This window comes from Pan paniscus, chromosome 13, assembly GCF_029289425.2.
Source record: "Pan paniscus chromosome 13, NHGRI_mPanPan1-v2.0_pri, whole genome shotgun sequence".
Taxonomy (NCBI): Eukaryota; Metazoa; Chordata; class Mammalia; order Primates; family Hominidae; genus Pan; species Pan paniscus.
This window is the reverse complement of record NC_073262.2, coordinates 121,028,925-121,038,877: the sequence shown is the minus strand read 5'-3', so window position 1 is coordinate 121,038,877 and position 9,953 is coordinate 121,028,925. Positions and strand designations below refer to the sequence as shown.

Sequence of the window (9,953 nt, the reverse complement as noted above, 5' to 3'; positions counted from 1 at the left end):
CTGTCCTCACCCGCCTTCCATGGTTCTCCCGTGCTGCATTTGCAGAATTGCAGTGACCATCTGTTCACGTTTCTTTCTCTCCACCCTAGGGTGTGAGTTCCCTGAGAGCAGAGGCACAGCCTGGTCCTGGCACGGTGCCTGGCACACAGTACGCACCCGATACATGTGGTTGACCTGAACTTCATGTGGGTACAGGGTGTGTAGGTGGTGGTGGTGGGGAAGCCTCACTGTGGTCTCAAAGTCTGGAGCTCCTTTGCGTGTTTATCTGGCCTCTGCGATGCACATCTGGGAGGATCAGTGTTTGCATGGAGAGTAGGAAATAAGAGCAGGACCCGAGGATGAGGGCAGAGACCGGAGAGGACTGGGTATTTATATAGCCAAGGGCTCTTGTGGTCCAGCCCAGGCCAAAACTGAGACTAGGGTAACTGCAGGTTTTTCCAGGGTGCTTCTTGAATCTTTTTTACCAGAGAAAAGTAGTGGAAGGAGGACAAAGGGCGGTTTCACACAGCGCTGACTCCCCCTCACACAGACTTGGGGACCGATCAGCGTCTGGGGCACCAAGAGGCCGCCTGGGGGCTGGATTCAGGAGGTAAGGTGTTGAGCAGACAGGATGGGGAGGTGGAGCTGGGGCGCAGGCACCAACACCTGAGAGGCATTTCCCCCTTCTTCCCTGGGTGTGTGCGGTGGGGGCTCCAGAAACGCCCGACCCCCGGGAAAGGGGCGAGTGAGGTGGGCCCCATCTTTCCAGCCCCCGGGGAGTTCCTGCGTCCGCGAGGACAGGGAGGCCTCTAGCGGCTGGCGTGGGAAGCAAGCAAAGGCTGGCTGGGGACGGCGGGAGGGCATTTCCTGCCGGAGCCTGCGGCCGCGCGGTTTCGCAAAGGAAGTGCCTCCCGGACGCGGGGCGGGGCGGGAAGTGGGGCGGGGGCGCGGCCAATGGCTGCTCAGAGGCCGCAGGGGGGCGGGGGGGGCCGAGCCCCGGCGGCGGCCCCACCCAGGCCGCCCGGCAGAGCCAGGCGCCGGAGCCCGCCGCACCCAGGCCAACAAGTTCTGCCGCTGGAGCCTCCACCCAGAGCCTCGCCCCGCTCCCCGCCTCTGCCTTCGGGGCCGCACAAGCCCCGCCCCTCCGCTCCAGGGCAGAGGCCACGCCCCCCCCGCCGCATTCCAGGACTGCCCCTGCCCAGGCCTTCGAATTTTGCTTTCCAGCTACTAGTATCCTGTCGTCTGTGTCCAGGCACTTAATTAGTCCTGCCAATAGGGCACATCTCCATTTTGCAGACCACATCCCCGAGGCGGGGAGACGTAGACGAGCACAGCCTGGAGGCTCAAATTTGTGCTCTGACGCTGCCCTTCCCACCTGAAGTGTCGAGGGCCGGGCAGCCCCTCCCTCCACCAACAGCCCTCTAGGTGTGCTGAAGCGGGGGGGGGGGCAACGGCAGCCGCAGGTGCAAGGCACACACCCCACTTGCTGAAGTCCCCCGCAATAACCACAGAAGCAGGATAGGGGTCTGGCTTTCTCTTTAGTTCTCATCACACTAGGGCTCTCAGTCACAGAGAAGGCACTTAAATGGGAAGGCCACCTGATGCAGGCCAACCATATTCACCCCCCGCCCACCCGCTCTGGGGGAGGGGAGCACAACGACATCACCACTTGACATCCCCCTTGGCACTGGTATGTGGGTCCCCTTAACCGTTAGACCCTGGGGAGAGCCCAAGGCCTTGACCTCCGGAATCGCCATGTTAGGAGGAGGGGCTTCAGAAACAGTTGGAAGGCAGGATATCCTGGGAGCTGCCCCCAGCCAGCAGGGGATCAGGCAGGGGGCTGTAGGGGATGGGTTGGCACAGGGGAAGGGGACAGCTTGGTCGGGCTTCCTGGAGATCCCCAAACCCCACAGAAGGTCCCACCTCCTACAGATCTCCCAAAGGCACCGGTGAAGGATAGGCAAGGAGGCACTGATGAGCTGGCGTAGAGACCCCCCACACACACTTAGCTGGTGGGCCTAGCATATGCTGGGCACAGAAGGTGCTCAAGAAATGTTTTTTTGAATGAACGAACGGAGCAAAGGGGTGTGAGGGACAGAGGACAGGGCCTGGGCCCCTTGGCCCAGCTTGTTCCATTCAGAAAATAGCAGTTTAAAAAATGTAAAAATCCTTTCCCTCCCTCCCCCCAACTTCTGGGCCCAGGAAAGGGGCAAGGGAGGGGTGTCTCTACCCTGACCCTTCCCTCTCTCCTTCCCCTAAAAATCTATATACACATGTACATATTTATATGGCACCACAAGGGGGGTCCTGCCTATGCCCCCACGCTCAGAGCTGGGGGAGCCAAGCCCCAGGGCTGGTTAAGGCAGAAGTCTGAGGTCATTGCTTGGATGATGCAGGGAGCAGCCCTCAGCTGTCGGCCCTGGAGAAGCTGCACTGTGGGGCCTGAAGGACAGACTCCTGCTGCCTTCCCCAGTGGTAACAGACCTCCCCTGCCTCCAAGGCAGAGGCAAAGGTTGGTAGGGGCCCTCTCAGTCCCAAGGGAGGAGGTGGGGCAGGGGGAGGGGCTGGTTCTCCCCTCCCAGCCTAGAGCTGTGCCCCTGGGAAAGCTGGGCGGGGAAGAGGGGGCTCTATGCAAGGCACTTGATGTCCACCGTTCCCAGACTGGGGGTCCAAGGCAGGAACCCTGCCCCCAGGAAGCAGAACCGGAAGGGGCCAAGGGGCCCAATTTGGCAGCAGAGAAACATGGCAGCATGGACAGAGACAGAAAAAGGGAGCAGCAGGCAGGGCCCCCCAGGTCCCCTGAGAATAGGGGAGGAGGTTTGAAGGCACTGACACGGGGCCTGGAGCTCACGGTCCTCAGTGCAGCCTGCTGCCCCTACACCGCCTGGTGGGGCTGGTGGGGGAGACGCCCGCTTCCCCATGGCACTGAGTGTGGCGGCGGCCCATGGGTTTTCCTAACAAAGGCCTGGGCAATCTTCCTGGGAGGAGGTGTGGGTATCATTGGTCAGGGGCAGGTCCTGGCCCCATCACCCTCACTAGCTCCCTGGCCGTGGCTGCCTGAGCACTGAGTACACGTCGTCCACACGGCTGAGTTGCTCGAAGAAGGGGAGGAGGTCGTGGAGCTCTGTGTCACTCATGTTGTCAAACCACGAGGCCACCGGTACCTGGGGAAGTGGGTGTAGGAAGATGAGGGGGGCAGGTGGTCCTGGGTGCAGAATTTCCAGGCCAGCCCTATGTAGCCACTACTCAGATCATGCAGTTTCTGAAAACCCCTCACCCACAGTGTTCAAACTTTTTTGACAGCAACCCCCAGGAAAACACATTTATAACGTAACAATGCAAAAGCTTCACAATTCCTAACCTTATCTGTGCGAAGCACTCAGATACTTTTTTTTTTTTGAGGCAGGGTCTTGCTCTGTTGCCCAGGCTAGAGTGCAGTGGCACAATCTTGGCTCACCACAGCCTCTGCCTCCAGGGCTCAAGTGATACTCCTACCTCAGCCTTCTGCATAGCCGGGACTCCAGGCATGCACCACCACGCCTGGCTAGTTTTTGTATTTTTTGTAGACATAAGGTTTCACCATGTTGCCGAGGCTGGTCTTGAACTACTAGGCTCAGCTACCTGCCCACCTCAGCTTCCCAAAGTGCTGGGATTACAGGCATGAGCCACTGCACCCGACCGGATATTTTCTATTCTATTTCATTTTGTTAAAATTCCCAATCAGAACCCACTAAATTAATTCTGTGGGCCATCAGTAGGTCACAACTGGCAATTCGAAAAGTTGAAACTTTCCAAACTCCGTTGCCCTGTGGGGGCCCCTGTGCATGGCAGATGCTCTGCTGTGTGCGAGGGGAAAAGACCATATGGCTACAGGGCAGGTGGATGAGAGGAGTGGGCGGCAGGCACAGGCAATGAATGCAGGAAGGACTGGGAGGGCACCCATCCCCCAACTGGGGATCCAGGAGGCCAAGGTGGCCTGAATGGACTGACCCCTTCCTGGGTCTCAGCTCCTGTCCCAGTCCCAGTCCAGCCCGCACTCACAGCATTGTCTGGATGGAAGACATAGGAGGCAGGTGAGTTGTCCAGGATGAGCACCCGCCGCAGGTCTCGACCCAACCGGCTCAGGTCCTTCACGTAGTTCCCCCGGTGGAAGACGCAGGACTCTCGAAACAGCCGGGCCCGGAAGGCCCCCCATTTGTCCAGCAGGTCAGCTACTGGGTCTGCGTACTGGGAGCAGGAGGTGGGTCATCCTGGGGCCCGTAGGTTCATTGGGCTGCATGCGGGAGGTAGGTAGGAGGGCAGGGTTGCCCCGGGACCCCTGTGGGGCTCACCTTGGCGAGGCTAGCAGTGAACAGCACACATTCAAAGAGCTCGCCCATTCGCTGCAGGAACTCATCCACGTGAGGCCGCTTCAACACGTAGACCTGGGGGGCAGGCCAGTGAGGGGGCTGCGGGCCAGTGGGGCAGTGTGGGGGTGGCCGAGGGCTGGCAGGGCATGGGCCAGGGAGGCAGAGGCGCACAGGAAGGAGGCTGGGCCTGCAGGCTCCGCTTGGCCAGCTACCCTGACCACTGCTGGGGAAACTGTACCCCCCAGCCCCCCCAGAAAACGATCAAAACTTCCACTCCACTGGCCAGTCCTACCTCACGAGGTCCCTAATTCCCAGTCCCTTCCCCTGCCTCAGCCTCAGCCTAGTGCAGGAATCCAGGGGCAGCCCCCTCACCCCAAGGCTGCAGGGCACCGGTCCCCGAGCCAAGTAATGGAGAACAGGCTGGACAGCACACAACCTATCCTGAATTACTTGAACTGGGTCCCGGGCAGGGTGGGGCGAGGGAGCACAGCACGGGGGGGCCTAGAGGAGGAGCCCACTCTGCAGGCTTGGAGTCAGCACAAGCCCTTGAGGTTCTGTGTGACTTTGGGACAAGTCTCACACCCTCTCTGGGCCTCTGACATTCCACATGTATCCAATTCCCATCCGAGGCGCTCCGGATTGGTGGGAAGAGCCTAAGGTCTGGAGGCAGATGCCAAGCCCACCACTGCCTCTTCCTGGCCCTCACCTGGTGGACCACCCCATCAATCTCCACAGGGATGATGAAGTCCGCGTTGTTCACTGGCTGTGGGGGGAAAAGAGCTGCTGGAGTTGGAAGAGGAGCCCCAGGGCATGGGGTCCAGCACACACCTCCCTCCCAGGCCAGGGTGGGGGACGCCCCCCGAGACCCGGGCTGAGGGCTGTTGAGCAGGGCCCACCTTGAAGGAGCTGTGCACCAGGGTCTCGTCCAGGTCGATGACCACGCAGATCTTGTCTGAGTCCTGGGCCTTGGCCTCAGGGAGCAGGTATTGGACTGGGGTCTGCTGTAGGGAGGGCGGGGCTGGCTGGGATGCCTCTCTCCGGGCCTGGTCCTTCCTCCCACGCAGGCTTCTCCCCCTAGCCCTCTCCAGAGGAACCCTAGGCCCCAGGAACAGATACTTCCCCCTTCCCAGCTTTGCCCCTGCCAGCTCTAGGGCTTGGGTAGGCCTCCTGGCTCTTTGAGACCTCTCTGAAAACCAAGGTAGAAAAAAGCTTCCACTCATGAGGGAGAATTCAGTTTCCCCACAGTGGGCAGGGCCTGGCAGGGGAGGCTGCCACCCTCCTACTCTGCACCTTTCAGGTCTGCAAGTCCATCCTGAAAAGCTCAGTCAGGAGCCCCTTCCCCTAAAGCCCTGAAGACTGAGTCCAGGTGCCCCCGCGGCCCCACCTGGCCCCCACGCACCTTAGGGATGGCGCCATTCTCCTCCACAAGCAGGGGCGCCCCGCTGTGAGCAGGCAGGGCCTCCCCATCATCCCGGCAGACACAGCAGAAGAGTGAGTGGAGGATGCCCCGGCTTCGGGGCTTCTGGGAAGCTGCTGACTTCTGGTCACCTGAAGTAGGGAGGCGCAAGTTGGAGGCTCGGTGCACACTGGCCTGCAGAATCCTGCATGTGTGCCCAGGTGTGAACCCCTGAGCCAGGAGGATCCTGCCGTGGCCCCTTCATCCAGACACACGAAGGCAGCTCCTGACTTTCTCTGAAATGCCCCTGTCAGGGCCCCACAATCAACTCCAAGGCTCCTGCAGCTCCCAGACAAATAGGTCTAGCAGGTATTAAGGCGCCCACATAGGGAGTGCGTGGCCTGGAGAAGGGGGTCCTGGGGTGCTCTCTCCCTGCCTCTCACAGCCTCCATGACTGCTGCTGATCAGCCCCATTGCGGTGCCTCCTGACCCCACCTTACCTGAGCACCCCTGCTCAGGACAGCCAGGGCCTGGGACCCAGGGCAGTCCACCCCTGCCCTCCCTCCATCCTCTCCACCCCCGTGGGTACGAAGTCCTCACTGCGGCTGGGCCCAGAGGCAGGGGTGCAGTCCCGCGGCCTGGGGCCAGTGTCCAGTGGCCATCTGTTTGCCCTGCCCCGCCCAGACCTCCGACCTGGAGCCTGATTGACAGATACCCCTCCCACCCCACCCCCCTCCGGCCCCCTGCAACTAGCCTTTCCACCTTGCCCTCAGCTCCGGGGCAGCCAGACCCAGGCGAGGGTGGGCAGACCTGGGGGCAGCGTCCAGGTCCTGAGGTCCACACGGGGAAAAAGAGAAGACAGACCCCCCCACCCCGGCCCAGCCACGCTGGGGGACGCAGCCTCGTCGGGGCGGCGAGGCTTTGCGGGGTGGTGCGTGCCCACTAGGCGCACGACTCTCCCCGCGGGCGCCAAGCGACTCTTGGAAGTGCGGCCGTCCTCTCTGTGCCTCCGAGGGGGTCGGCGCCTCCACGCGTGACGCGAAGTTTGTGGAGAACGTGGCTGTGTGTTGGCGGGAGATCCCTCCAAGCCTCCCCAGCCTGCTGTCACCTCGGCGCCCCCTCCCAAAACCCTACCGGACCGCAGCCCGGGGGGGTGGGGGTGGGGGTGGGGGGTGGGGCGGAGTCTCAGCGGGTGGCCCATAGGCGCCCTCTTCAGCTCCCCCATCTCCCAGCCCCATTGGCGACAATGGTGGGGGGGCGCCCAGGCACCACGCAATACCTGCCAGGAAACCCCCGAAGGAGTTCCCTCTCTATTCCTGCCTCAGTTTCCTCACCTCGAGCGGACAGGAGCGCCCCAAAGGCGCCAGGCCCCGCCCCGCGTCTCTGAGCCTCATTTGAGTTCAAACTCTCTCTGCTCCCTCTCGGGCTGGGAGCTTCGGGCACAGCTAAGGCGGCCGCCCGGGGCGGCGGCGGCGGCTCCCCTGGGGAAGATCCCGGCCCCTTCTCTCCTCCCACGGCGCCCCGGCTTCGACCCACTCCCCGCAGCCCCGGTACCTTTGCCCCGCAGCGGGCCCCGAGCCTCCTCCTTGCTGATCTGAGTAATGACGGCCGAGCTGTCCATGGGGCCGGGCGCGCTCCGCTCCGGCCGGACTCTGGCCCGGGCGCCCGGCCTCCCCCCCGGCTGGGGCCGGAATCGGGGCGCGGGGGGGAGGGGAGGGGTGGGAGGGAGGGATCCCCGCGAGCTCCGGAGGGGAGGGGAGCCAGGTTCTAGGGGGGAGGGGGAGGGAGGGGGTGCGGAGGAAACTTTGTTACAACATGGAGTTTCCTTCCCGCGAGGCGGATGCAAACATGGAACCCAGGCGCCGTTTCAAGGCTCCCCCTTAAAAGGGCAACGGCTTCGGCGTGACCTGAACTCGGCTGTGGCTTTCGCCACTTCTGGGACCGGCGCGGCTAGGCGGACTGGGAGGCGGGCCGGGCCGGGTTCCTGCCGCGCTCCAGGGGGCGTCGCCTCCCTTCCTGCCGCCCGCCGGCGGGGCTGAGTCTCTGCGGCTGCGTGGCAGGCCCGGCACCCGGCTCACCGTTCCAGGCCGCCGAGCGCCCTGGGCCAAGGCCCGCCCGCCCGCCCGGAGCGCCCACGCCGGGGAGTGCCCGAGTGCGGCGCGGCTCCACCTCTGCGTTTTCTGAGGACCCGGGACTAGAGGCTTCTTGGTTTCCTCGTTGAAGACTTGGAGATAGCACTACCTCATCTGTAAAATGGGTCTTCTCTCCTGTCTGGTGGTCGCAGAGATCACCTCGCAAGGACGTCAAGAGCCTGCGAAGGCTCTGCTGGCCCGAAACATCTGTGCAAACCTCAGAATCACGCTCTTGAATGGGACGGTCGCCGCCCCCCGCAGCCCCAGGGCGAGGTGCCCCCGGTCTATAGGACGTGAAATTCCAACTCCCTGCCCTGGGAAAGCCCCCTGCCGACCTCTCCCCACGGCCCCACCCGGGGCCCCGCACGTCTACCCGCCGCGCACGGGCCACCGCGCGTTCCCGCCTGAAGTTTTCGTACGCGCTGTTCCTTTCGCGTAGCCAAATTCCACCGACCTCGAGGAAATGCCACCTTCTCCAGGGGCCTTCCCAGACCCCCTCCCCTGCCCGCGGTTGCCGGCCGCCCTGTGATTACTGGGGGTGCGGTGGGAGTCACTGGACTCGCTGCCGATCCTAGGAGCCCAGCACGGCGCCGCACGCGGTGGACCCAAAGCCCGACCGTGGGGGACCTCAAACCAGAGGCCCTCAAGGCCCGTTCCACCCGGCCTGTGGCGCAGTGCTGGGCACTTGGGAACGGAGGTCCCTGTCTTCTCGCTGGAAGCACCTCCGTGGTGCGCGCCGTGGGTCTGCGGGTTGGTCTTTTTCCTCGTTTATGAAGTTCTTTTCACTCGTCCTTACTATTTTGTAAGTTCACCATTTAAAAATTAATAATGCCAAGCCCGACAAACACGCCTCGGCACTTCCTCCCCTCCCCCTCTCCCGCGGGCCTCCGTGGCGGGGCGGGGCGGGCGCGTCCTGTCCCGTCCGGCCGCCGGGTGCGACGCGGCGCACGTCCGCCAGGCCCTGCCGAGGGGGAGCCGGGGAGGGGACGCCCCGCGCGGGGGCCGGGAGGGGAAGGGAGGGGAGCGGCGCCTGCCAGAAGGCGCGGCGGCTTCGTGCGCTGAGGCTGGGAGTAGGGGCGGGAGGGGACTGTCGGGGACTGATACCCCGGTCCCCGGGCTGGATCCCTCGGCCCTCCTCCTGCTCCTGAGTAGCCCACGGGGCGGCCACCATTGCGCTTCATCACCGTGATTGCCACACGCTGCTGGCGTTTTCCTAGGCCTGCTCTGGCTGCGCCCCCTAATCTCATTTACCCCTTAGAACGGCCTCCTTCTTAACCCATTTCACAGATGAGGAAACTGAGCTTCAAGAAAGGAAGCGACGTGCTTCGGGTCTACCGGCAAGGGCAAAGGCGGGATTCCAGCCTGGGAGCCGGACATCTGTCTCCCCTGCGGTCCGGCCCCCTGGGTGGGGCCTCGGCTTTATCTCCGGATGCGGGGCCCTCATGACCCCAAAAGGAAGCGTGTGGCGAGGGACTGAGTGGAGTCGTGGCCTCGCCCTTGGCCTGGGTTGGGTGGCGCGCCTTCCTCTCCCTCTGTGAAGGGGGCTGGAACCTGGCCGGCTGTCCCCACACCCACCATTCCCAGACGCGCCATCCTGGGCTCACAGGATTCCTCAGGAATCCCCCACCTCCTCCACCCCATCTTATCGCCACTTCAAGCCGTTGCCCGTGCAGTTCTTTTCCCAGGGAGACCTAACTCCTCCTCCCAGGCTCCCAAAGCGGCAGAGATAGCCGCGCCTTCTGCCTGGAGCCCTGGACTTCTCTCCCCACGCCTGGGGCGGGTAGTTAGTTACGGAGTGAGTCGAGAGGCCAGGATTGCGTGGGGGGAGGGGGGTCCTTCGAGTGTCCTCACTGTAGGGGTTGTCTACACCCAGCTGCCCTCTGTCTCTACAGGTGGAGGTCGCTTTATGCACTCTTTTTTGTCTGTTTTATCATTCGCACCCCAGGAAAAATAAAATCATGGGGGCCACAAGTCAGAGACGGGGAGGGGCAGGAACGGGATTCAGCAAGGTGCTGTCTGGCACCTGTGGATTTGGAAGCGTCTCTTCCAACACAGTCCCTCAGTTTTCCCATCTGCCAAACAGGGCTGGTAAAAGCC

General features: G+C 63.0%; 1 protein-coding gene and 1 non-coding gene across 9 annotated transcripts; both read right to left on the bottom strand.

Moving 5' to 3' along the window:
• Positions 1–1,498: 1,498 nt before the first annotated feature.
• Positions 1,499–8,745, bottom strand: CTDSP1 (CTD small phosphatase 1). 8 transcript variants are annotated; one of them, XM_008971939.7, is made up of 7 exons: positions 7,279–8,745; positions 5,728–5,876; positions 5,225–5,326; positions 5,035–5,091; positions 4,311–4,403; positions 4,021–4,206; positions 1,499–3,143 (listed from the first exon to the last, which is right to left on the bottom strand). In XM_008971939.7, the coding sequence occupies exons 1-7, from the start codon at positions 7,343–7,345 to the stop codon at positions 3,015–3,017; spliced, it is 783 nt and encodes a 260-aa protein (XP_008970187.1). In that variant the 5' UTR covers positions 7,346–8,745; the 3' UTR covers positions 1,499–3,014. The 8 variants fall into 8 exon arrangements, with proteins under 8 accessions (XP_008970187.1, XP_003818666.1, XP_034811010.1 ...); XM_003818618.7 differs by having other exon boundaries at positions 5,225–5,329; positions 7,279–8,730; XM_034955119.3 differs by lacking the exon at positions 7,279–8,745 and adding an exon at positions 6,535–7,258 and having other exon boundaries at positions 5,225–5,329.
• Positions 4,728–4,783, bottom strand: MIR26B (microRNA mir-26b). Its single transcript, NR_163089.1, has one exon. It is a non-coding gene; the product is annotated as a microRNA mir-26b (primary transcript).
• Positions 8,746–9,953: the final 1,208 nt, after the last annotated feature.

What these genes read in the sequence shown, in the direction of transcription:
- CTDSP1 (XM_063595279.1), bottom strand. Translation starts at nt 6,949, where the DNA reads ATGGGGGAGCTGAAGAGGGCGCCTATGGGCCACCCGCTGAGACTCCGC. An exon ending in AGAATGGCGCCATCCCTAAG is followed by an intron (nt 5,330 to 5,727) that starts GTGCGTGGGGGC and finishes CCCTCCCTACAG; the next exon opens with CAGACCCCAGTCCAATACCT. An exon ending in TTGATGGGGTGGTCCACCAG is followed by an intron (nt 4,404 to 5,034) that starts GTGAGGGCCAGG and finishes CCTGCCCCCCAG; the next exon opens with GTCTACGTGTTGAAGCGGCC.